At 42.0% G+C, this 24,748-nt stretch overlaps 3 protein-coding genes and 1 long non-coding RNA gene across 11 annotated transcripts in view; 2 read left to right on the forward strand and 2 right to left on the reverse strand.

The window, feature by feature from the left end:
• Positions 1–7,245, reverse strand: part of LOC139111454 (uncharacterized) — a 31,765-nt gene extending 24,520 nt beyond the window's left edge. For both annotated transcript variants that reach the window (XR_011547209.1, XR_011547208.1), the window contains exons 1-2: positions 4,712–7,245; positions 4,571–4,610 (exon numbers count right to left, since the gene is read on the reverse strand). This is a non-coding gene — a long non-coding RNA (uncharacterized lncRNA). The remainder of the gene's footprint in view (positions 1–4,570; positions 4,611–4,711) is intronic.
• Positions 1–16,537, forward strand: part of Slip1 (SLo interacting protein 1) — a 148,669-nt gene extending 132,132 nt beyond the window's left edge. Inside the window, exons 3-8 of one of the 2 annotated variants that reach the window (XM_070671730.1) lie at positions 11,390–11,767; positions 12,138–12,308; positions 12,863–12,961; positions 13,226–13,261; positions 13,355–14,770; positions 14,887–16,537. In XM_070671730.1, the coding sequence (XP_070527831.1) occupies positions 11,390–11,767; positions 12,138–12,308; positions 12,863–12,961; positions 13,226–13,261; positions 13,355–14,770; positions 14,887–15,219 (2,433 nt within the window). In that variant the 3' untranslated portion in view covers positions 15,220–16,537. The remainder of the gene's footprint in view (positions 1–11,389; positions 11,768–12,137; positions 12,309–12,862; positions 12,962–13,225; positions 13,262–13,354; positions 14,771–14,886) is intronic. The other variant, XM_070671731.1, reaches the window with a different exon arrangement.
• A 119-nt stretch (positions 16,538–16,656) lies between these two features.
• Positions 16,657–21,679, reverse strand: Ipo9 (Importin 9). Of its 4 annotated transcripts, none has more exons than XM_070671725.1 (13): positions 21,282–21,675; positions 20,614–21,180; positions 20,281–20,514; positions 19,821–20,187; positions 19,494–19,741; positions 19,169–19,427; positions 18,773–19,086; positions 18,463–18,682; positions 18,120–18,391; positions 17,622–18,030; positions 17,221–17,369; positions 17,044–17,119; positions 16,657–16,928 (listed from the first exon to the last, which is right to left on the reverse strand). In XM_070671725.1, exons 2-13 carry the CDS (start codon positions 20,947–20,949, stop codon positions 16,720–16,722), a joined length of 3,093 nt encoding a protein of 1,030 aa, XP_070527826.1. In that variant the 5' UTR covers positions 20,950–21,180; positions 21,282–21,675; the 3' UTR covers positions 16,657–16,719. The 4 variants fall into 4 exon arrangements, 3 of the variants coding, with proteins under 3 accessions (XP_070527826.1, XP_070527824.1, XP_070527825.1); XM_070671723.1 differs by having other exon boundaries at positions 19,821–20,190; positions 21,282–21,674; XM_070671724.1 differs by having other exon boundaries at positions 19,821–20,190; positions 20,614–21,674.
• Positions 21,680–21,732: 53 nt separating this feature from the next.
• On the forward strand, positions 21,733–24,533 carry LOC139111445 (uncharacterized). Of its 3 annotated transcripts, none has more exons than XM_070671735.1 (7): positions 21,733–22,181; positions 22,240–22,705; positions 22,775–23,109; positions 23,183–23,442; positions 23,523–23,688; positions 23,770–24,165; positions 24,287–24,533. In XM_070671735.1, the coding sequence occupies exons 1-6, from the start codon at positions 22,153–22,155 to the stop codon at positions 24,008–24,010; spliced, it is 1,497 nt and encodes a 498-aa protein (XP_070527836.1). In that variant the 5' UTR covers positions 21,733–22,152; the 3' UTR covers positions 24,011–24,165; positions 24,287–24,533. The 3 variants fall into 3 exon arrangements, with proteins under 3 accessions (XP_070527836.1, XP_070527834.1, XP_070527835.1); XM_070671733.1 differs by having other exon boundaries at positions 21,734–22,181; positions 23,764–24,165; XM_070671734.1 differs by having other exon boundaries at positions 21,734–22,181; positions 23,764–24,533.
• The last annotated feature ends 215 nt before the right edge of the window (positions 24,534–24,748 follow it).

Genomic DNA, 24,748 nt, shown 5'->3' on the forward strand with positions numbered 1-24,748 from the left:
ACCGTCGGCACGGCCTGATTTCTGTATCACGTTCGTACCCTATCGCTAATGTGTAACTAAACGAGTCGCCCGGTCTCGTCAAAGAGTCCTATCGGTGTTGTCTTCGATAAAGCTCGTCTCGCAGATTTCGCACGTTAATGCTTCCCGAAGTACCCAGCTCCCTTCGTTAATTTAAGAAACGAATCAATCTTATCGTCGTAGACGGTTTCCCGGTGAAGTTCCTTTAAAAAAAAATCTCACGGGAGCAGCCTCCTGGCGCTGTCGTTTCCGAAATTAACAATTCCCCGGGGGTTAAATAACAATCGCGGTGAGGAAGCGAATACAGTAGGTAGCGAGCCGGTTCGCGCGATAAGGTAATTTAAATTACCTGCTATCCGACCGATCCTCGGCCGCCCGTCAACCCTGGCAGCTGTTGGGAGGTGTCGTATCGTGATTATCGTGTCACGATACGAACGGGAGAACGGCGCGTTTAATTTCATATACCGCCCGAAATCGCGAGCGATATGGCGTATCCTTTCGACGTGCGCGCGCCCGCGCGCGCTATCGGGAATCGACCCGTGAATCGTTTCGCTAACTGACGTGCCGATCAACGAACGCGTATACGCATGATGTATCGCGTGTCCGTGCGTACGGGGATACTCGACTGCCCCCGGCCGCACAAATGACCACCGCCGTGTCGAGAACTGATCCCTATATACACAACGCCCACGTTGCCGCGCCGTAACAAAACGTGATATTGATAACGGTCAATCGATTAATCAAATCCGGACATTGAATCCGCGACCCGCGATATCACCGCGCTTCTACGCGCCGATGTTTATTAGACAACGTTGTCCCGGAAGTCACTTGTGCTTTTTGAGCCTACGATAAGAAATATTTCTTTTATCTCGATCTCTAAATTTTTTTTTTTTTTTTTTTTGTCTGTTATTTGTACTGTTTCTAAGATGTAACTCGTGTTTTAATACAGGCTTGTCGACTAAAAATATCCGTTCCATCGGAAGTCATAGTTTGATATATGTGAACGTCGGAGGTACTTTCGCGAGGTTTTATATCTCGTGGGGTCGTAAAATGTGACGTTTCATCGACGCATATAGAAAGGAAAAAAAAAAAAGCCGCAGTCATTTCCCGATAACGTCGATTAATCAGCGCTCTAATAATTCGTTTGGGGACTTAACCAGAGTCTCATTTCGGTGGTCGCACGCGCCAAGGGGATATCTCGGGGAAATATTAATAACCGTCATAAATTTTAATGTGCGCGCTCTTCGCGATGGTGTCCCGACGACCGTCTCCCGTTATCTCACCCTTCCCTCCCCTCACTTTCTCTTTCTCGCCCGGCGCAGCCCATCCCGGAGTCGAAACATTTGCCGAGATCCGCTGAAAATCGGGATTAAGCTATAAATTCCGCGCGACGGCACGGCACGCTCGGCATGCAAATTTATTCGCAAATTCGTTCGTTACTTCCCGAGAGTGCCCGAGCGGTCCGAGGATCCCTCCGCATCCTACAGCCCTCCGTGTAACTTCCCTGCCAAGTTTCGCCGGCCAGAACATCTCCCGCTACAATCGGAAGTCGAGGTTTTTCGGAGAAACAATTTGCAATGGAAAATTCAGATCAAACTCAGACTTGGGATTTTGTGAAAATTGCCGAACCGATATGTAATTTAAGCCTGCGAAAAATCACCGCGCAGCTCGAGCGTAACGCTAATTTTTGAGAATTTTAAAGGCAATTTTTCACGGACGTTCGATCGCGGGGCAAAAAGAAAAAAAGAACCATTGAAATTGGAAACGAGCGTTTCGGAAAAGATATTTTAAATCGCGCGCCGTCGAACGCAATTATTTTGCATAATACATACCAAGTATAATTACACTATACGGATTATACAGAGGATTTTCCGTGCCATTTATGTAATCATATAATTACGCGTTTATTACAGAATTACAAGAATTTATATTCAACTCATTTGATGTGAAACTCGATGTCACGTTACAATTGGCAATTTACGGAAGTTAAAATTGCATAAACCGGCAGTTTTGCAGCGCCATTTAACGCGGAGATAATGATATTCGCCGGCCGGCGGTGAGCGATTGCGTCGCAAATTTTCAAACGCTTACACGGGTAAGTAATAATTTCGCGAGAAACACGGTATTACGGATTCCCATTTCCCGGCTTTACCGCCGGCAGAAACAAGCGCAATAACCGTTTTACCGGGGCTCCACCCGCGGCGCCGACCCCGACCTCTCGATTTTATTACTAACTGGAAAATATCCGCGGCAGCAACCGTATATTTTTTTTCCCTCCCCGTGGAGATCCCGCGTTCTTTACGCTCTTTCTAACGTTTCGTGCCATCGTCGTGCACCGCGATATTTCAAGCTGACGAACAGCGCCGAGTGATGGAGGAGAAATGGTCCTTCCTCGCGTATTCTATCTTCTTAAAACGTTGCCTTCCATCGCGGCTATTTGTATTTTATTGACAGCTCGTCGAAAGGGCACGCGTGTCTTTACCGATTCGCGCAAGTTTCCCGTTACGATTTTTTTTCTTTTTTCCTTTTTTTTTTTTTTTTGATCTGAACTCCGTTTGCGTACCGTTTTGCTCTGCGTAATGCTCTACAACGATCTGTACTTGTCTTCTTTTATTACAAGCCCGAAGTATTCCAATTTTTTCCATTTAATAAAAGGACTTTTAGTATTCTTATTTAAACGTTCGGGTAATTTTTTTTCTTTTTTTTTTTTCTTATGAATTATAAACCTATTCACGAAATTATTGAACTACTTTGCTACAATGATTCGCGTCATTATGAACGTAGGGCGCCTAGTTAGTAGTACTTCTCAATAATGCAGTCTTCAAATTCAGGCCAATGCATTGATATTTCGTTTTAGCTATTCGTTATCGTGATGGTTTTTCCGGGAAGAAATAATTGGAGTGGTTTTCCGTTGCCCTCCCCAGTTCGCTGTATCAACCGGTTAAATCGTGCAGCTACTGCTCGCGAATATTTTACATCGGACTTATCGGAAAATTTCTTTTCCACAGTTTAGATCTAATAAGTGCCCGCCCTCAGGTGCAATAAATTTTATTTTAACTTTTTTTTTTTTTATCAGTTTTATTTGCGTCGCAATTTTACTCTATTAAATGCGAAAATTTCATCAGAATTCCACGAGGGGTGGACTCGACCTGAGACTTGTTAAAATCTGGACGGGAGAGTGGCGAGACAGTCGGCATAATTAATTTATCGGCGTTTGTCGCGCTCTGACGAGTGATCTCGCAGCCGGAGAGCCTGGGAACGCAAGTTTCGTAGGGGCATGCCGGCTGTTTCGAGTATTTAAGCCGGGCAGATCAGCCGTATAATGGGCATGTAACGTGTGATTGCATTTGCACGCGGTCGGACGATTGTGTCCGGAGGCGCTTATTCCTCCGCCGCCTCCTGTAACCCCCTCCCCTTCCCCCTCCCGGATTGCGGATTTGTCGACCCGCCTCGATGTCCGTTTGAGAATTATTAATCTGGTGTACCGACAGATCGGACGCGCGTCGCCGGCTACGGTAATATAACACGTACGATACTGTATCCCTGGCTGTGTACGGCCGCGGCATTACGCTAATAACTGTCGCTTACATCGGTTACATCCGGCGATTTGCGCCGCTCACGTGCCGGATGAATCAAGCCCCGGAGTGGATCAAGGCGCGCGACTAGGCAAATGATTTCTCCCTCTTTCTCCCTCCCTCTCGTAGATTCGTTATTAAAGTCAAAATTATCTGTACGCTAAATCGACGACACGTACCGTTATTAAATATATAATTACGTATAATAATTTTTTTTTCCGTAATTTATTGCCAACTCTTTTTCTTTGGAAACATATTTTTTTTTTCCCTGCGTTGAAACTGCCAATATTTAATTTCCTATTCGGGATGGGTGCGGAGACGACTCTGTTCCAAGTTTTTTTTTTTCGTCGTCGTAGAATTATCGGTATGTCAATTTAATTAACCCTCCCCAAATTCAATTGCCGTTCCTTTCCGTATTTTTACGGAGTTTTCGCTCCGGAAAATATCGGGATGTAACGTGGATTTTCAGGATAGGTCGAGTAAATTTTCGCAAGAACACGGAATCTCATTAAGCGCGAACAAAAACCCGTTTCCGCCGTTGACCGGATGGCGCGGGGCGCGTGAACTTTCGCCGTGACTCGCGAATAGGGCCTATTTTGTAGTTTTATCTTATTACGGAGGTAAGGGCGAAGGCTGAAGAAGGCCGGGAGGGACGCGATTGTTTCTGCGCGACACCGAGACACCCGAAACAATGCCGACCAGACGGCTGCACCCACGACGTCGTTTAAGATTCTGAATGCAACGGGATTAACAGCGACGCGACCGACGAAAATCAACGCCCCGATACGGAGCCGCCGAGCCGAAATCTCTGGTGGAGAAATTACTTCGCTCTTGTTTTACAGAACGACACGCGCCTACCCGCTGCAAACGTTATTTCGCGTCGCATTCGATTATAAAATCAATCAATCATTTTTTCCTCTCGAGTGGCACACAATGTCCCATGACGCTGGGCGTTATAAAAAAAATATTGGACTTACCAGTTCGCTGCGCAGCGGCGGAGATACGGCTGCGATGACGCTGTAACATAAAAATATAAAATATAAATTGTAGAGCTGCTCAAAGCATTTTTACCATTGAAAAATATAATTATACATAATTTAAAAAAAAATGAGGCTCACCTTAAAGTTGCTCCGCCGATGCAGGATGCCTCTCCGAGGTCTCCTCCTCCTCTCAGTGCATCAGGTTGTATCGTCCTTCCGCGCACAGGACACTCGCGAATCCGCATACCGATAAACTACAGTCGCGCGAAATAATGCGGCACTCCCGGTTTTAAATATGTAACAAACGCCCGTATACTTGAACGATATTCGCGAGACGGTCGACGAACCGCCGGCGGTTCGTATGCTTCGTTATCAGCGACGAAGGAACGCTTCCTTTTCCTCGGAGTTTTATCTGAAAGCAGAATTAGAGTTATTAATTTTTAAAAATCCGTAACCGGTGCTGGTGTAAATATACATCACGGTACTTATGAATTATTATCGATTATTTGTAGTCTACATCCGAATCTAATTTTAATATCAACTGACTGATGTTAATTATTAATTTTTCATGCAATTAACGGGTGTAACTCCGCGGAATTATGTGAGCGGCATCGGCCCTTCTTTAGAGCATAAACGATGAATACGTCGCGGTATATATCAGCCGCGCTAACACATTGCGGTGCGGTAAATAACGGGTGCCTTAAGGCGATGACGGTAATTCGCTTCGCCAGCATCGCGAATTTCTTCCCGCATTAAGGATTAAACACGCGGAGATTATCTGCGGGTAATTAAATGGTTTTAGGAGCGGAATTAAAATTGTAAATACAATCGTCGCTTAATGAAGAATTAATTTCCATTAAAAGTAACAGTCTTCGAGCGGAGGATTACGCGGGGTGTGCGCTGCCGTATTATATTTTAAAATATTACTACTTACCCGTCGCCGTTTGCGCGCGTGATACCGCTTAAATATTTCAACAAAATATTAAACCATCCATTACCGTTATTATGGTACTTAATCATCCCTTGCCTCTCCGCGCTAATACGTTCGTCCTGCTTCGTGACAGCGCACACGGCGTAATGAGCATTCATAATGCACGTTCCGAGGCTATGAATGTAAAATCACCGGTTTATACGACGATGGTACACGTACGGTAGCTGCCAAATATCATTTTTCATTTCGGACAGTCTGTCAGACTGCTGCTCGCCAAGCCACGAACAAACCGCAGCGGAAGGGACGAGAAAAGAAAAGAAAAAAGAAAAGAAAAAAACAGTCTTGTCGCTCCTGCCACAGTTTTTGTACCCCTGTGGAGTACGCGAGAGAAGTGGCAGGTGCAATTCAAATAGTTGCGAGATATGAGGCGAACAGCGGAAAAAAAAAGACTACCAAGAACGCGAGAAGGGAGACGAGGATACGCGAGAGACGCGGTAACGGGGAAGACCGCTGGGTTTTTACTCGAGCACGGGGAGAGAAAGGAAAAAGGGGGTGGAGAAGACCGTTTGTTCCGGAGGGCAAATCCTACGTAAGATGTAGCGACAAATCTCTCTCTGACGGAGAGAAAAAAGGGGTAATGCGCGAGGATGTAGCTATTAACCAGTTCACCGGCCACTAGTTTGCTTTTTTTCCTCTCTTCGTTCCATTTAACAATCGTATCAAATATATATTTCATTGCGGTACGAGGAATAAAGGTGAGATATTTTTTAGAAAATGCTACATGCATATACACACTAACCTAATCGTCAGGAATGGTGTTTGTGATGCTGCGCAACGGCTAGCGTACATGACCTTCGCGTGGTTTGCGTCGAATCTCACACGAAGCACGTGCGTAGGTGTGTAGCGGAGCATCGGTCGTAGAGGACTAAGGGGGAACGAGGCCTACTACACCTCCCCACCCACTCGCACTCGGCGGCCGAGAGTGGGGGAAGTTACGTACGCTAGCCGCGATATGTGCTTTTTGCCGCTCATTGCAGCAAACGCTATATTTATTTTTTAATACGTATATCATGCGTATGGTTTTTTTTTATTCTTAAAACTATTATATCATCGCGCTGTATATTTTACCCTCATTTAAAGATTGCAGCCTTTAGATTTACGTTAAACAAATATGAATAAAATCAGATTGAGTCAACGAGCACGCGTCGTTAATTTTGCACACGTAACTCTAATGTTTTATATGAACGTATCGATAATACACGAAGCTCGCACGATATTATATGCGCTGAGAGATAACTGCTTGCTTAGTAAGACGAGCAATCATTAAGAGAAGCCGTCGGCTTCGTAAATGGCATTTGGTCCTGATACCTGTGTGACGCCACTGGGTCGGATATAACTAACCGTACCGTGTTTTCGTACCGCGGTAATGAGGATCGTAATCAAACCTGTGTGCGTACCTATTCCTCGACGGTTCGCTAATCGCTTCGCTCAAAGCGAGAGTGTCGTCGTGCGTCACTTTCAAGCTTTCTCATATTTGCGGAACGGCGTCTCCCTTCCGTTGCTTTTCGGCGTAGCGAGCTCTTGGGCCCTTTCCACTCTTTGAGAGATCCATGAGCTCTTCCTCTTCCTCGCTTTCTCTGGGAAGTCCTTTTCCAGGCCCCGGACGTCGCCTCGATGAAATCGATTTGCAGGAAAAAATTGCCGCCTGCAATAATATTAAAAAATATATTAATAACATATAAATACAGCTTGCAGCGTTATCTTTAACATGTTGTACTACAATAATTAATAATATTAATAACTATGATTCTTTTAAAAAATAATCCGATGTCCGGAAGGGTTGCACAGTCCGTCGATCGCGAGGCGCGCACAGATCGTAAAATAAGATGAAACCGCTTGGTTAATTGAAAATGTTTGAACCACCACCGCGAGCAGAGCGTAGCGTAGCGTTCCGATAGCCACGCGAGCGCATTCTCGCGAAAGTAATACACGAAATTGATATCGTGCCAGGCAAGACTTTTTTAATTAAGCGGTAGAAATAGTTTTGCGCTTTGAAAGACTCCGCCGCGCTGCCCATTCCGATATTATTATCGGCGAGTTTGCGGTAGTGGAAATAAAGAAATCAAGGAAGGGCAGATGGTGCGGCGCACACGAGGGCCGATAGCCCGTGAAAGAGTTGCCCGTGCCCGTGGCGCGGGATGAAATACGGAATCCTGGGAATTGTAAATCATACTAGGTACAGTGAAACACGAGGTGCCGCGGTCGGAAGAATTATCATGACGCGACGCCGAAGGCGTAACATATAGAAAATATAAAATATGTTTAAAACATTTAAAAAATAAAAAAAAAAGTAAAACTATTTTCCATATATTTTTTTCCTTTATAGTTTTTCTTTTCTTTTTTTTTTTCTTCTAACATTTTTAATATACGCTCTTAAGCGCTAATAACGAAATGACTTTTACACGGTTAGTTCTGCTTACTTCGCAAGTAGTCATTAACACCCCGAAAGTGTCAGACAAGTACGGGCGTCTCTAACGAAGGGTTGCTGTCCTGTAAGAAGGGACGCACCTAAAATTGAGGGAGGGTCTTTTTAATACTACTTAATCGCGTTTACGCCGTACGTCTTCCGTCAAAGGCTCGAATATTCACGGCAAAGTGCTTCAGAGTCCCCTTGAGGGTCTAATGTAATAAACGGATGGACAAGCGGTCGATCAGCCTCCCTTGATTGGATATTGATCAGCTGTTCGGAGGACGTCGCTCGCTCGAGCGGAAAAGAAGCGAGGGAAAATGTTGCAAGCGTATTTTTACACAGAGCTCACCGTCTGGAGTCGCTACAGTTTTCCGTTTTAAATAACCCCCTTTTTTTTCCTCTCCCTCTGTCTGACGCTCCCTCTCCATTTTTTTTTCCTCTCTGGGAAAGTTCACGGGTCACGGATAAGGGCGTCGCCTTGCGTAGGAAAGGCAATATGTTGATTGCGCTTTTCACGCCTTGCAGCATTTTCGGCCCGAGATACGTTTAACGCGTCTTATGTAATTTAGCCACTCAGCTTCCGAAAGCGTCTACGAACTGCCTCAATTTTCGTACATATTACAATATTATCGGGTTACGAATCTTTGTGTCCCTTTCAAAATGTGCATTGAAGAGTTTAATTGTAAATGTATCTATTTAATATGTAGCGCAAAAATATATACGTGGAAAAAAAATACTTGAAGACAAATAAATAATGAAATAAGATAATTCCATTATTTATTTGTCTGCACATAATTGCATTACGCATGTGTGTATAATGTGTGTACGCGTGTGTGTGCAAAAAGATCAAATTGTATTACCAATAGCACGATATCGAATACATAATAAAAAGTCTGTCGATCGTACAAGTTGCCGCGGGTAATTATAGCGTTGTCGAGAAACACCTCGTTACGTTAGTTAGTATCAAGACATACTCAGATCCTCTCTTGCTCACAGCGAGCAAAAAGCAGCTGCATACTCAAGCAAAGTACCTCGAGGTACTCGCGGAGCGTTAATGCAACAAAGGGGCAAGTAATTTACTTTTACTTTGCTTCTCCCGAGAGTTTATGTGGATCTTTAATCAATAATCGGCAAACAGGGACGAATCTATCAAAACTATACTTCTTTATTTTATAATAAGCTTATCAACTCTGTTTCCTTACTTCGTTTATCGAACCTCCTATGTTCCAAGGGCGAGGCTCTCAGGCTCCAAGACTCTCTCGGGAAAATCGCTGTCGAAGCGTGATTTAAGGTCCACGGAAAATTTATCTTGCGCGAACGGTTTCAGGAACATCACGCCGGCCGAGATCTGCAATAATAAAGGATTAATTAGCGCTGGGAAAATATGGTCAGCTTTTATCGACGAAATAGTCGCGCAGCATATATTTATTGTTCATTCGGAATACTTACGCAGGCTGAAACGTGAAACTGACGGTGAGACTCGGATAATAGAGTATGTGATTCGCCTGCAAAAGAGTAATAAAGGACAGATCATTAGAGAATTAATAATTTCACCGAGAAGACATTTCACGCCAGGCCTCGTTAATTTTAATAGATTGCGCGGGGGAATGACAAAGCCATTCATTGTTCACAGTCCTCGTCTGAGACTACGAGGAAGAGACAAAGCGTTAGAACGTCTATTAGACAAAAGTTGAAAGCCAACGAGTACCTACCTTCTACACGAGTAGACTGCGAGAGTTCCATAGCGCCATAGTCGCAGCGTGAAGTTGCTGTTAACTTAAAGTACACTGCAAAACGATCTGCGTTTCGCTTCAAGTCTTCCGCGCCTCAACATTTTTTTAATCCGATCGATTTATCTCCCTCTCGTCCATCTTTTTTTCTCGCACCTTTTTTTATTCGATATTTTTAAACACCTGAAAATTCCACAGATTTATTTTATTTTTTTTTTATTTGTTTTTTTTGTTCGCCGGCCTGATTATTTTTTTAGACGCTATTCGCGCGAGTCACGGTGATTTATATAGATTATGCAGGACTTACGGAATATAAATCTTTGGCGAAGTCCCTCGGAAAGATTTTTCATGATTAGAGGAAATCGCCAAGCTATCGTTATCCCGCGTGGAAAATACACTCCGGCGGTTTGTAAGTTCTAAATTGAAACGTCGAGGGTCCACGGCTCGTTACGACGCTCCCCCATTGTCCCCCGCAACGTTCCAAATCCTTAAATCCTAGTACTTAGTGTGAAATTAAGTGCCACCTGGTACCGGGCATAAACGTGCCCACCGGAGATCCTGCGGTAAAGGCAAATGTTTGATCGGACCCGTTATAGCCCCGCGCTCGAGGGAGGAATTAGGGTTAATAGGGGGTTAGACTCACCGTTTGCTTTTTTTTCGTGAAGCACAAAAGCTCTTCGTTCTCCTTGACCAACATTCAGCCGACGCCGCGGCATTCAGACAATCGCCATATTCTACACGAATGTCGTACGCGCGTTAATTAGAAGCCAGCGCGTTGAGTAGCAATTTAGAGCCGCGCGAGAGCAGCAGCGTCGACCAATAGCAGCGCGTATCGATCCCCAATCGATAGTCAATAATCGGTCTAGCTTCAGGATATTAAATGTCTAGTTGCGAGGAGCCGGACGAGCAACGTTTAATTAGGTTAGGTTGGGCAGCTGCTTCTCTCGGACTGAATAAACATTAACAGGTACATTAATTTTTGCAATTAATTCTAAGTGGCAAACATTTTTACAAGACCGTAGAGAATCGAAACAATATTGTAGCGTTACAAAATTCAGCAGGTCTTGTTAATTTCGAGCGTGTCATTTAATTAACTCGCCTACCTTTACGACCGACGATGTTTTTGCGACCGCCAGCATCATCGTCCTTGTCTACCTCTGCTTCATCCCCTCGCCTTGACTCCCCCGCTGATGACGTCGCACCGGGTTATTTATTTAATTGGACATTAAAGCGCGAGAAAGCAATTATGAGAAATGATGAGGCATCTCTATGTTTCCTGCAAGGAACGATATATTTTAATTAAAGACGATAGAGAGGGAAAGGAAGAAAAATTGGATTTCCCGTTGTTAATTCCCTCATCTGTCAACGGAAAAGACGTGGCCGCAAGTATTTATTCGACATTTAATAATTATTTACGTTGACAATTATTCCTCGACGCATTATACGCAACGCTATTATTATTATTTAATTACAGCCGATTACAGATATTGTGTCAATACCGTAATGAGAGTGCGATACGAGATATAAAAGTAAATGTGAAATACGTAGGTAAATATAAATCGTGATGATGTTCATGGAATATAATGTAACGATAAGTTTATCGAGGGTCTATTGACGGCCTACGAGACACGTAACTTATAAAAAAGAGATGGTGTTAATACTTTTTTTTTCTATTGTTCGTTTAGGTTAACGGGCAGGACGTTTCAAACTCTAGTCACGAGGATGCTGTGCGCTGTTTCCAGTCAGCTCAGGAGCCAATTATTGTCGAGGTTCTTAGACGACAGCCCAGCGGGCATCAACAGGTACCTCACACGCCCTCAAAGGAGCACGAGAGGATCGCGTGTCAGGATAAAAATGAAGGAACGGCAGACGGAAAAAGCACGACGGATGACCAAACGTGCGACGACGACATCAAGGACAATACGTGCCCCTTGATATCGACCGCGGTTCAAACGGACTGGGCTGGCCTTATAGAGGAAGAGGAATTACTTCCGGTTCCTCTCGTTGAGGAACAAGCGAACGACAGTTTCGAGGATTTTCTCGCTCACGATATCGATTTTGAGGTAAACTAATAAGCATATTCCCTGCAAGCGTGCTTTTTCTACGTTCATATCTTTTTCAAATTTATATTAAATATTAAACTGTTAAAAAATTAATTAAAAGGATACGAAAATAATTTAAAGAAAGAAGCAGATGCGTATTAATAATTTAGCAAGATGTACGCTTTTATATCTGTACGTTGCAATGTATTAGATTGCGGAGATGCAAGAGTGCATCTCACTTTCCTGTGATGTGTTTGTCGTGCAACAATAACGTCCCATATTAACGCTGTTAACGAGGCGGACGCGGGCATCGTGCAAACACGAGTGTATTTAGTTTCACTCAACATTGTCTACTGCGGCGGACATTAATAATGCTTACGTAATGTTATAGGAGGTGACGTTGCGGAAAAGCGGGAGTGCCGAAAAGCTCGGACTTACGGTGTGCTACAGCTCCGGTTCTGGCAGCGAGGATGCCGACACCGAGGTTTACATCTCTGAGATAGTTCCTGAAAGTCTCGCGGCCCGAGACGGCCGGCTGCGAGAGGGAGATCAAATTCTGCGGGTAAAGATCTGAAAGTCTTTCCATTATACCTTGTCCTGCGAAAATAATTAGTTGCTCGATGACACAGTTGAAAGAGAAATCAAAAGTAATGGAATTCCCGACGGCAGAATTTACATTAGCATCGCGAAAAAGATGATAAAAATGATTAAATAAAATATATGCCATTGTAGAATAGTGAACTGTGAAATTAGATATCGTTCGAAAGTCATGTCAGTTGATAATTTATATAAGTTATATTAAGAAATTAAATGATATATAAATTGTAATTTTAATTACACCGAAGATCAAGGTTTAGTCTTTTTAAATAGAAGCTTACCTTTTTGTTTTTACTGTTGTGAGTTATTGTTACAAGTATAAATTCTGGAGAATGAGAAATTCGCGTCGAGTCAGCCCACGAATATTCGGGATTTCGACGGGTTTCTAAGCCGGATTTACATTCGAAGTACGGACGTTTCATTATGCATGTACATCTCTTGCGAGAACAGTGACTCATTTCGGAAATCAAGAAGCAGCTGTATTGTTCATTGAAAGGCACCTCTTCGTTCTCGTTTCAGGTCAATGGCAAGGATGTTGCGAACAAGGAACAGACTGAGAACTTGTTCGCGGAAACGAAAAATGCGGTGACTATTCTTGTCAGCCGATGTGTATATCAAGTTCGTTTTTATTCTTATTATTACAATATTCTTGACTCAAAATTAAATCAATTTGAAAATATATTAAATAAAAAAATGTAATAGTCAAGATCTTAAAGTCTTTTGTAATCGCGATTGCTTTTCGAGAAAGAGATTTATCGTATACGTAACATAAAATAATTGCTATAATTAGAAATAAAAACTAATTGCAATTTTTGTGCGTAAATGATTAAGTACGTAAGACGTTTTTATACATTATCAATCAATTTGCTTTTTCTATTTCAGGACGATGAATATGATGACAGGCGCATCTATCATCAGGTAAGTCGAATTACATAAAGCGAGAAAAAAGCATTCGACGTTTTCTCGTGGTGTAGATATCGCTATCTATCATGAATCATGATTCCGCCTCAGGGTTCGCCGCCACTTTCGCCCGAGAACCTGCCGGCGTATCAGAACAGCATGATCGAGCAGCTGATCCGTCAACAGCAACAGCAAACGGAGGAGCGTACTAAAGAGAGCGAAGTAAACAACTGCACCTTAAAAGCTCCTCCACCCATACCATCTCATACCCAGCAGCAGCAGCAACAGCAGCAGCAGCAGCAACAACAGACGCAGACACAGCAGCAGCAACCGCCACCGCCGCCACCACCACAACAGCAGCAGCAGCAGCAGCAATCAATCAATATCTTTTCCACGAACTCATCGTCTACATGCTCGTCGCAGAACTCACACAAATCCGGCAAGAACGCCACCTCGCCGGCTCACCACACGGAGGAGCGTAATAAGCAATGGATGCAGGAGCCGGTAAAAGATTGTTCGAAGAGACTCGAAAGTATATCTTTGCGCGGGCAACAGTCCGGCCCGTCATCGGTAAAGCTCATTGAAGCTTACTCGAGCCACGTGTGGAGCGATACCGAGCATATCTACGAGACGATACCGGAATCGGACAGCGAGCCGATTTACTCGTCGCCGTACGAGCATCATCAGCAACATTGGGCGCAACAAAGTAACCACGTCGCGGCCGCGACAACGCAGCATGCAGTAGCGCAGAATCACCTGGCCAGTGGCTGCCAACAACAGAATCAGAAATGGCATTCTTCCTCGAAAAGTAACAGCTCTGGCGAAGAAAAAGACAGTTCGAGCGCTTATAATACCGGCGAGTCCTGTCACAGCAATCCTCTAACTTTGGAGCTGCATCAAGGCGAGAGAGATCATCACAAGAGCACACTGGTGCTCTGCCCACCGAAGACACCACAAACACAGCAACAGTCCCAAAAACTCGGTTGTAATTGTCCGGTGACGCCGACTGCAACGTCCGCGGTGGCGAAGCAGTCATCGAAAAATCAGAGCGTGAGAAAGAGTTCGTCGTCATCTCATCATCACCGAGATCGCAACGAGCCCGCGTCGATGAACACCAACACGTTGCCGGCTGACACCATGTACACGAACGTGGCCAACTTACAGCAGACAATGATGTTGCAGCAACAGCTGTTTAAGCAGGCTCTTAATCGCAAAAATTTTACAACGTCCAGAGAGACGTCCACGGGCGGTGCGCGAAAGTCCAAGTCGCACGGCAACTTCCAAGCGCCGAATCTCACACAATATCAGTTCGTTGGCAGCCAACAGGTGTGCACGTCCACTACGTGGATACCGCCGGAGGATAAAAACGAGGTACAGATGGAGTGGAAGGTGAAGCGGAGAGCGGACGGAACGAGATACATCGCCAGGCGGCCCGTCAGAAATCGGATACTTCGAAATCGAGCGATCAAGATAACCGAGGAGAGAGCCGGTCACACCACCGAGGACGATACTATGTCGGAAATGAAGGTGAGTGCCGATTGGTAACGAACGAATTAAATTTCTTCCCGAGATTTGGAAAGATAGCGAAACAATTTTTTATCTCTTTATATGTATAATATTTTTTTGCATTATTATTTTTTTAGGTCGGACGTTATTGGAGCAAAGAGGAGCGTAAAAGGCAGCTGGAGCGCGCGCGTGAGCGCAAGCAACGCCAGCAGGAACTAATACTGCAACAGCAACAGCAGATGCAACAGACTAACGACGTGGTGATATGCGAACAGCATACGGAAGATAAAGTGTCGAAGAAGCCGTTAAACATCGTCGAGCTGAGCCATAAGAAAATGGCGCGAAAAAAAACGACTCTGGATGATTTTACCACTGTGCAAGAAATGCTGGTCCACGGGAATAGGATGGGTGCAGGTGGGCCCGGCACGGGAGGAAAATTAATGGGTTTACTGTCGGTCACCACGGTATAAACAGATTAACGTTGCGTACTGTTGAGCTTATCAAGCCGTAGGTCGTTGCACGGATATCGAAATCTGAAATAAACATAAGGGTATTTTACGGCACAATTATGATGGAATAAATTTTATATTGCGTGAAAAAAAAAAATACTTCCACGCGGCGAATTATAATATTCTCGAATTATCTTTTATATCGAAGTTTTACCTGCAAATATATGCCTTGCGTTCAAAGGCACTGTCGTAAAAAAGATTGGAGTTCTTCCGAAAACTGGTGAAAGGTCTAGCATTCATTGGAATAATTCATACAAAACTGCTTGCTTGATGTATGTGTATGTACATGTACAATGTACACGACTCTATGATAAAGAGGCATCGCTAATCGATAATAAAGCGAGAGAAGCTTAAATTGTCACTGTTGTATGTGAACACGTGTGAGATTTATACGTTCGCTCTAATCAATCATTGTAAATAATTGTAGGACATTACACATACACCCATATGTGTATAGATTTTACATACGAAACGAGAAATAATCTATGAGCAAAAATCGGTGATTATAGGCATGTAGATATGTATGATAAGTGGTAAGTATTAACGTGACACGCATCAATATTCATTTTATTTTATACATCTGACGCAGACCGCGACAGAACGTTTAAAAGGACCATCGCCTTAACATCGATTCCAAAGGAATTTCTCGTAAATATCGCGAATAATGTTCAAAATTAAAAAGAAAAATAAATATTCATGACGACGTAAGCAATGCTGCTTCTTCGTGTACAAAAACATGGCTATTTATAAATTTTAATGTGTGTCGCGTGATTTTTACATAATTTTTGTAAAGTATCTACAGAACAAACGCGCAAAATGTGCAAAAAATACGCTTGAAGAAATGTGGGACATCCTGTAAGTATAAGTGTAAATTATTTTACTCTCATGCATATATAACTTGTGTATGTATCGAGTCGATTATTTTTGTTCCTTTCCCCCAGAAAAAGTAATCGAATCCTGTACTGCCAATGTCTATATACTGTAACTCTATATATTTTAAAGTATATGTGTGTATGGAGAAAGAGTGTGAATCAAATATGACGCCTCGATAAATTACTTATTACGTTCTTTCCGACGAAATTTGACCGCATAAGATGTATAATATGTTTTGAGAAAAATATTAGATATGAGATATATCGTTGTAGAAAATATATTGTACGATTTAGACTTAAAAACACATATGCGATCGTACGTATGCTGTCTTTTGTATGTAGATTCAATAACGATTTTAAACATGTGTAATGTAAATAAGACCCAAATAAAATATAGTATTAATATATGCAATGGGGACAACGAATTAATGCATTTGCATTCCCTTCTATGTGGGCCCCAAGACAAGCGTGATAATATTCGATTTAACAGAATACGTAAACCACAAGGTGTAAAAACATTCGAATGTAAAAAAAGACTGTTCATTTATTATGAAATTCGAAAATTGTTTCAATCATTTGAATTTTCCTATTACATGAGCGCATTGATATTTATGTTATTTAAGACTTTTAATTCTGGCACATTCAGGTGTTGGATATACATGCGGAAGCAATGATGAGTGGAGAAGTTTAGCAAGAAATCACGCAGATACTGGCCCAGATTCAAATGGTAAATGGAATCTCGCAGTAACTCTGGATCTTCTTCATCGTCATCATTGTCCTCATCTGTACCTCCAAACTCTAAAAATAATCACATTTAATTTTTATTATTTAATATTTTAATTAATTCTATTCTATATCCTATAATAAATTAATTATTAATAACACGATCACAAGTTATTTATATGAGACTTACGTAAAGTGATTCCACTTTCATTCCCGGGATCTATCAATTCGTCATCTTCTTCTTCATCATCCTCGTCATCGGATATCTATACGCCGAGTTTATTTTTTTTCATAAAAAATTGAAATAATTTGGTGGATTAAAGAAAAATTTAAAATAGAATATGCAAAAAACGTGACCAATACTTACGTCCGTATCCTGGCTAGCGCTGACGACCTCAATATCGTTCGACAATTCGTTTATTATTACTTTAAAAATCTTTACAAGTACAGGCACCGTCGTCCATTCATAAGGCTGTGATTCGGCTTTGCTTCTGGTCCTCACACGATCTTCTATTCCTATATATTCCCGAATTATAACTCGCTATTTCGAGAAACATACAAATGTTTTTCGTAGAACAATGTAGCAATAATCTTATGCAACGAATCACAGTGAGAGCGCGCCAATGTATGTAACATCTTTTTAGCAGGCATTATCCATAAGAAAAAGATTTATATAACTTTATATTTACGAGCGGAAAAATTCACGTCATTGTGTTTAATTATTGCAATCTTTTATGTAAATCAAAACATTAAAAAATTGCCACAAACCTGAAATAATCATATCCCCTTTGACCGTAATCTCGTCTAATCTGCTATCCCCGTGAGTGACTCCGTATTCTAAGATCTTACATAATGCAATCGTTCCGACCTTACGATCGTATCTACCGAGAAACAAGTGCTGCCTGCTGACCCATTCAGATAAAACAAATGCAAGTGCGCTCTGTCCCGTCGGCCCAGGCACAGTTGAGAGAAAGTTCAACACTGCGTCAAACTGTGTGTTTATAAGATGCGCATAAATCATTAGCAGACTTTGCATCACGATCAACTTCTCCGCGCTCTGCATCTTACTCAGTACTGCTTTCAGCAATAAGTCGAGATTCTCACCCAAACTGTCTCCCACATTCCTGATAAGCGTTGTAACTAAACGTCCAACAAAAGCGGCAGTAAATTCGCACGACTGAAATTATACAATATACATATAATTAGCTCTTAACAAAATGCTTAACATCTCGTTAAATTAAACAAGCTGATGCTTCCGGCAGTCACCTGTGGATTTAGAAGCTGGGCGATTATTTGCAGTATGTATTGTAACCCAGTTTGCCCTTCGTTGTCTCGATGTGTGATAACTTGTTGCGCCGACACTGATAAATATGTGCGTATGAGTTCTCCGCCGTTTTGTAGCGTTGCATTATCGTCGGAATTAAGAATACAATGACAAGCAGTCGGAAAAGCAGTTTCTACCAAAGTATTACTCAAAGGCGTCGGAGAATACTGCACTAGAACTTTTAGCACGTCTAATGCCACAGCTCGAGATCCCTCTAATAAAAAAAAAAAAAAATACAAGAGATTAATAAAGATAAATTTTACAAAGAAAAGAAAAAAAACGTACCATCTTTTAACTTATTCATAGGACTTATAGTCATCATACTCGTTAGAGTTGGTATTAAACGAGTTTGCAGTGGCTCGATACAACTCGGATTTTGCGTTAAGTCTTTAAATATATCCTGACATATATCTAAGATTGCCGGATCACTGTGAAACTTTACGAACACCGCAATCGTCAAAGGACATATCTTGTTCTCCACTGATGCCGTAAATTCTTTATGTTGCTATAAATAAAAATAAATTAAAGAACTTAAATAATAGAAAAAATACATCGCGATAAAAATGCATTTACGATACAAGAGAGTTAATATTACCCAGACTAGTATTTGAAATGTTTCCATAACTAAAGTCAAAACGTCCGTGCTGGGTTGACTAACTAGATTGAACAATCCTTGAAAAATATTCGGCATATGGCAACGTATTATATTAACTATAGGATCCTTTCCAGTCGATGTCTCGCTGAACCAATAAATCGCCTTAACGGCACTGATACGTATACAAGGCGGCTGATTTTCTTGCAAACCGTTTACCGTTGCCTCCAGAAAACGGGAACTCACTTCTGGTGGCATTATCTTGGCGTATCGTCCACCGCAACATAAACAACGGCCAAGAAGTAAAGGAGGCGATCCTAAAATAATGTAATATATAAAAAAATTTATCAGGTGCTTATAAAATAAAATTATTATTACATATGTATGCCATTAATTTACCTGAATCATTTAACATTCCCAGAACAACTGTATCTAAAAATCTAATAATATCGAACTGTAATACCCCAGCCTGCTGTTTCTCAACGACAATGTTCTTAGAGAGGCTTAATGCCAAAAGAGAGGATTCTCGTAATTTCCACCAACTCTCACTATTGTTACCGTCGCCGTTAGCTTGAAGTGCCTTTGTTGCTTCGATATGTCGCGTAACTACATCGCAAAGAGCATGTACCGCTTTGTCTTCAAGATGACAAATAAGAACCTATAAATAGCAAAATAATAATGTTATAAAAATTTATATTACGATGCGTTTTCATTATTATCTTACCATTAAAAGTTCCTGTGCTGAAATTCGAACGTTATAATCGAAAGTGCACTCATCGTCTTCGACAAATTGATTCGGATTGGTCGTCCATTGCTGAATTTGTTCAACTGTTATTTGCATAAATATTATTAAATAATATATAATTTCTGGTAGCATATTATCCAACAAATTCGTAAACTTTTTACGATCTACTATAGTTTGAACAAACTCGAAAATTGCAATAATGAGACTGTTGGAATTAATTATTTCTCCTGCAAAGAAAAAATTATATATATTTATATATTTATTTGTTAAAAAAAATATATATACTTATTATAAAAATTAATTTACCATCAGAATCAACTTCTTTGTCGTCGACGTCCTCATCGGCATTGACTGTTATTTCTTGATAAGTCTTTGCACTTTGACATAAAGTTTCCCATACAGGCGGCAGCATTTGAGGTAAAAGGTCCGATATATATTTCGGCAACTTTGTAACAAGACAGTTTATAGCTTTAATAATATCTGTTTTGAATCCACAGTCACTAGTTGGGCCGTTAGGCACTCTGAGGCACTCGACAAACTTCTCACAGAACATAGGAATGATTGGCTGTAGATATTGATCTATAAATCCCTTCTCGTACGCTCCCGTGTGAGCAACCAAAGTCGTAATCGTTATAAAGATTTCAATAGCACGACCGCGCGTTCTAATCGAATACTGCTACAAGAAACACAAAACTAGAGACTTGTCAAAAAAAAAAACATGAAATAAAAATATGTGGAAAACATCTTAACACTCTATTAAATTTACATTTTCATTTTGGAATATCCTGTACATCTCTTGAAGAATGACAGGTCCTACATTAGGTAACTGAGCATCCGTTAGATCTCGGCTAAATTCTGTTAGTACTCTCATTGCTCCATGAACAGCGCACTCGCTCTCTTCTCTTAGACAGCTAACGAGAACGTCAAACAATCCAGGCCAGTTTTCAGGCCAATCCCAATGAGCTATACCCGATATCGCATAGGCCACTGCAGTTCGTACCTGTGAAAAAAAACGTTATTTGTATATAAAATATTATTGTATAGCGTACAATATAAATTATAGATACGATATATTAATTAAATTCTTGAAAAAAATTACCTTACTAATAGATTCACGAAGTCCCAAGGGTAGTAACTCCTTGATTCTTTCTTTAACGGCATTGTTAAGCTCTGGCGGACGGAACTTCTCAGCCAACGAGCACCAGTGCGTTTCGACATATTGCTTCAATAAAACCGAAGCTAACTGCCTGATCGGCAAGTGACAGTTGGGATCGACAACGAACTCCGTCAGGTGTATACCGAACTCCTCTGTCACTTCTAGAGCCTGAATTCTCTGCTCCGCCGCCTTGCGAGTTTCATAATGCGACGACAAAATCCCAGTTAACGTCTCGTACAAAGCTTCTTTCAACGATCCTTGTACATCGCTAGCGGTCATTGTGTAAAATAAAGGCTGGCTTGCCGGCCAGCATCTGCAGGACAATCGGTGATCTTCGCAAATAAAATACTCGATTGCTCGCAGTCTGTTTATCCGTGAAGTGTTCTTTCTCTTTTAATTGCACGATCGTTATTCCGCTGTCGATCGCTTCTCACATGCTGGCCGTAGCATCTGACACCTCGGAGTGTGATGCATTTGCATATTACATCATTCGCATAAACGTAGCAGGAGCTGTGGAAACAGAACGGAGTAGAAATAGCAGGTGGACTGGAATGACGAGGGTAAGAATGGGTAAGATGGACGTGACTATTTAGCGAAACGTGCGTTCCTACCATTCATTCGGAAGTGAAACAAGCTGGGTTACCGCGCGCAGTCCCGCCTCGAGCCTCCGCCTTCCGAACTACCGTCGTCTTAATTACGCGGACGCTCGTCCGTATTACACGCGGTCAGCCGCTGTTGTTTCAGATCGATATGACACGTGCGCGCCGGCCCTCCGAAATGCGTGAACGTTGCGACGTGCGTGCGAAAAAAAAAAAGCGGAGCGCACGAATACCCGATCCTCGCACTGGCCGATCAGCTGAGCATGGGCGAGCGTACGAAATTTTCCGAAAGCCGGTTCGGCAAATTGGTTATATCATCGTCCACGCCAGTCCACAGGAGATGCGCCGAAACTCTCGAGAGGTTTAGGAAATATACGGCCGCATGCCCCGCATGGTTCGGTGTTGCGCGTTTCGCACCAACAGAGGCGCCACTGGACGAGCTCCATTTAAAATACGGAGCCGGTGTCACGTATACGTATTTCATGAATGCGCAACGTGAATATGGCTCCGGAAAGGTAATCGAGGGATCACGCGAATAATTCAAGTCGTCGATTCAAATTGCGCGTCCCGGTCGTAACTATCCGTGCCATTGGAGGCGTTGAGGTCGTCGTGATCGAGCCTCATGCGCACACGGGTGGTCTGCGAGTCGATTACATCGAGGTCAATATTTCAGCCGCCGGATCGATATTCAAGCTCGCGTGAGGCACGGACGGCACGGCGTAAAATAGAAATGATGAATGGCAGAAGTAGGCGCGGCCGCTGCGTTGATTGCTCGAGGACGCCAGTAAGTTAATTCTCTCTTTCCCCGTTGCTCCGTAGTCGAGAACACGCTGGGTCTCCGAGTCCCGTTGATGGAGAGGACCCTCGGGGGGGGAAGCATGAAATGCGAAGGAACGGCTGCAGGAGAAGCACGTAAGTCCGCGATTGTCGAAACCGTTGAAATTCGTTATTACAGAAAATTCTTTTGCAGGACTAGTCCACCGACACAGAAGGTAAAGGCTCCCCAGCATTTGCTGCGATTCAAAGACGACGAGGATGACGGATGCGAGAACGAATGGAGCGGTCGCTTCCGGCTGCCGAGCTTACCACGGCAAAAATCCTGGAAGGACGACGATCCATTGTCTAATGGCGACAGCGTGGCCACGTCGATCTCTTGGTCACAGGAGGTGGAAAGTGTGGCAACTCAGAAACTGGAGGAGCAGTGGGCAGCCGTGGAGAGAACTTTTTACGAGGAAGAAAATCAGCTGTTTCAGGAATCTACTTTGGACGAATGCATACAATGGAGAACTCAGATACCGTACTTAAGGGTAATCGGCAAAAATCCAACTTGTGACAATAACAGCACGCAGCCCGACACTGATCCGAGTGATAAAAAGATAAAGAGACTTAATGCACAAAACGATGAAACATTTGCAGAACATAAACTTGTTGCAAGGGTAAGAAATATTTTCCCGATACGTAATGTCTAATATATACGCTTATACTGTATCTCTTTGTATTTGTAGGAAGGAGAAGATTCTGTGCAATATAAATTGAACAAGGCAAAGTTCGAAGATGTTATCGACATGATGATGGAACACTTAATCTCAGAGCTCTTTCCCAACGAAAAGAGCGAAACAGACTCCTTACACGACGATCCAAGTGATGCTTTAAGAATAGCTCCAGCCCCTGTTTACAGCAATAGAAATTCGTCAAGAAATTCGAAAGCGAATTGGACAGAAGAAGCAATTTCGCCTAATTATATCGAGAACAAGTCTATAAGTATAAGAAATCGATTGCTAGATACAGAAGGCTCCTTTCAGACAATAAAAAACGACGCAAATCATCAAGGAGTCCACAAGTAAGATTAAAAGAAAGTAAAGTATCAAACGCAGAAGCCATTTATTTTATTTAATATAATATTTAATTTATAGAAAATCGAGGAAATCGATCTCAGCAAATAAACTGAAAGATGACAGAAACTTCGACGATATGAAGGATGACGACGCTTTAAGATCCAAGGAGCAGCTGTGCACGCCACATATAGGCAGAAACAAGCTTGGCACTATTTTTAACGAGAGGATTATTGTAAGTCCTGTGCCTTTTACCGTGTCTACACGAGAAAGCTTCTCTACTTTAAAGAGAATTCCGATTAAATTCGTGAACGAAAATGTAGAGATTTCTTCCTGCCAAGGTAAATAACAGGAAAATTACCAAGCTATTTCAGTATTGATTAATACATTAATATTAACACGAACATTATTGACGTTTCAGGTTCAGCTCGAAACATTGGCTTTCAAGGCTCCGCGAGAAAGTCGGGTGCATTGAGAAATGCAAGCGTTCATTCCGCTTGGCAAACTCCCGTTTCTCCCACCGTTTGGCCGAAAAATATCCGACTTGCCCCCATAGATACTTCAAGGCTTCCTAGCAGTAAAAATGGGTAATTTGATGGCAATTATAATACTTTTTTAATTTTACAATAGTTAAATATAAAAAGAGTAATTTTAATTATAAGTTTCAGACCATTGGCACCATTGCCTGCTGTTCTACACTGCAACAAAAAATCACTCAGCCCAATTTCTCGCTCTATGATACCGAAATCCGCCCACGCGACTTGCGACAGCAACGACGTTTTGGCGATTCAAGGAAAGCACATCGTTCCGACGCAATCAAAAATTAGCCTGCTCTCGGCTGGCTGGGACTACAGCCCGAGAGTCGTTAAAGGCAAGAAGAAGAAACCTCGAGCGAAGGAGCGACATTGAGAAGAAGCTTAATGCAATAAAATGCCAAGTGCTTTAAATATTCGCTTGCGAGAAATATATTTTAAAACAAAGTGTATTCTACACATAATTGCGAAGAAGTACAAAATGTTGTTTTGACGTGTTCGATTTTGCAACAGGTCAACGCTTAAAGCACGGTAAATCGCTTTAAGAATGAAATAATTGTATTTATCATGTGTAAAATATTTTTGAAGAATGACCGTCGCACGTATGCCCGCGACGTTTTATTTTTAATACCTTTTTTTTCTTTTTTTTTAGATAAAACTGTGTCTACCTCACCATGCGTCCGTGTTGTTGAAGTGTTCTACACGCTTATCGCGAATAATTATATTTTTATATGCCGCACAATTACAAATTTATTGAATGTGGATAAATATATACAGTAACGTTGGATAAATGTAACATCACATTACTGGACCCGTAATGAATCTAATCCCGAGGTTCCATCCGAAGAAATCCCAAAATTAAGGATAAAACCTGCAACAGCGTTTTACGTGCATCACATTGTAAATATGAAATTATTTTATTATTTTTCGTCTGTTTCGTTATGCGACATTTCTATTTTAATAGAAAAATATAAAGATAATTGCTGTCCCTTTTTCGCGATGTTCTATTTACGTAATTAATCGAAAAATATTAATATAATTAACATTCGAATGTATTTAAAGAAACCAGAAACGTTTAAAATGTGTAAAAGATGCACGTACATTTATTTATAGT

Source organism: Cardiocondyla obscurior, linkage group LG24, assembly GCF_019399895.1.
Source record: "Cardiocondyla obscurior isolate alpha-2009 linkage group LG24, Cobs3.1, whole genome shotgun sequence".
Taxonomy (NCBI): Eukaryota; Metazoa; Arthropoda; class Insecta; order Hymenoptera; family Formicidae; genus Cardiocondyla; species Cardiocondyla obscurior.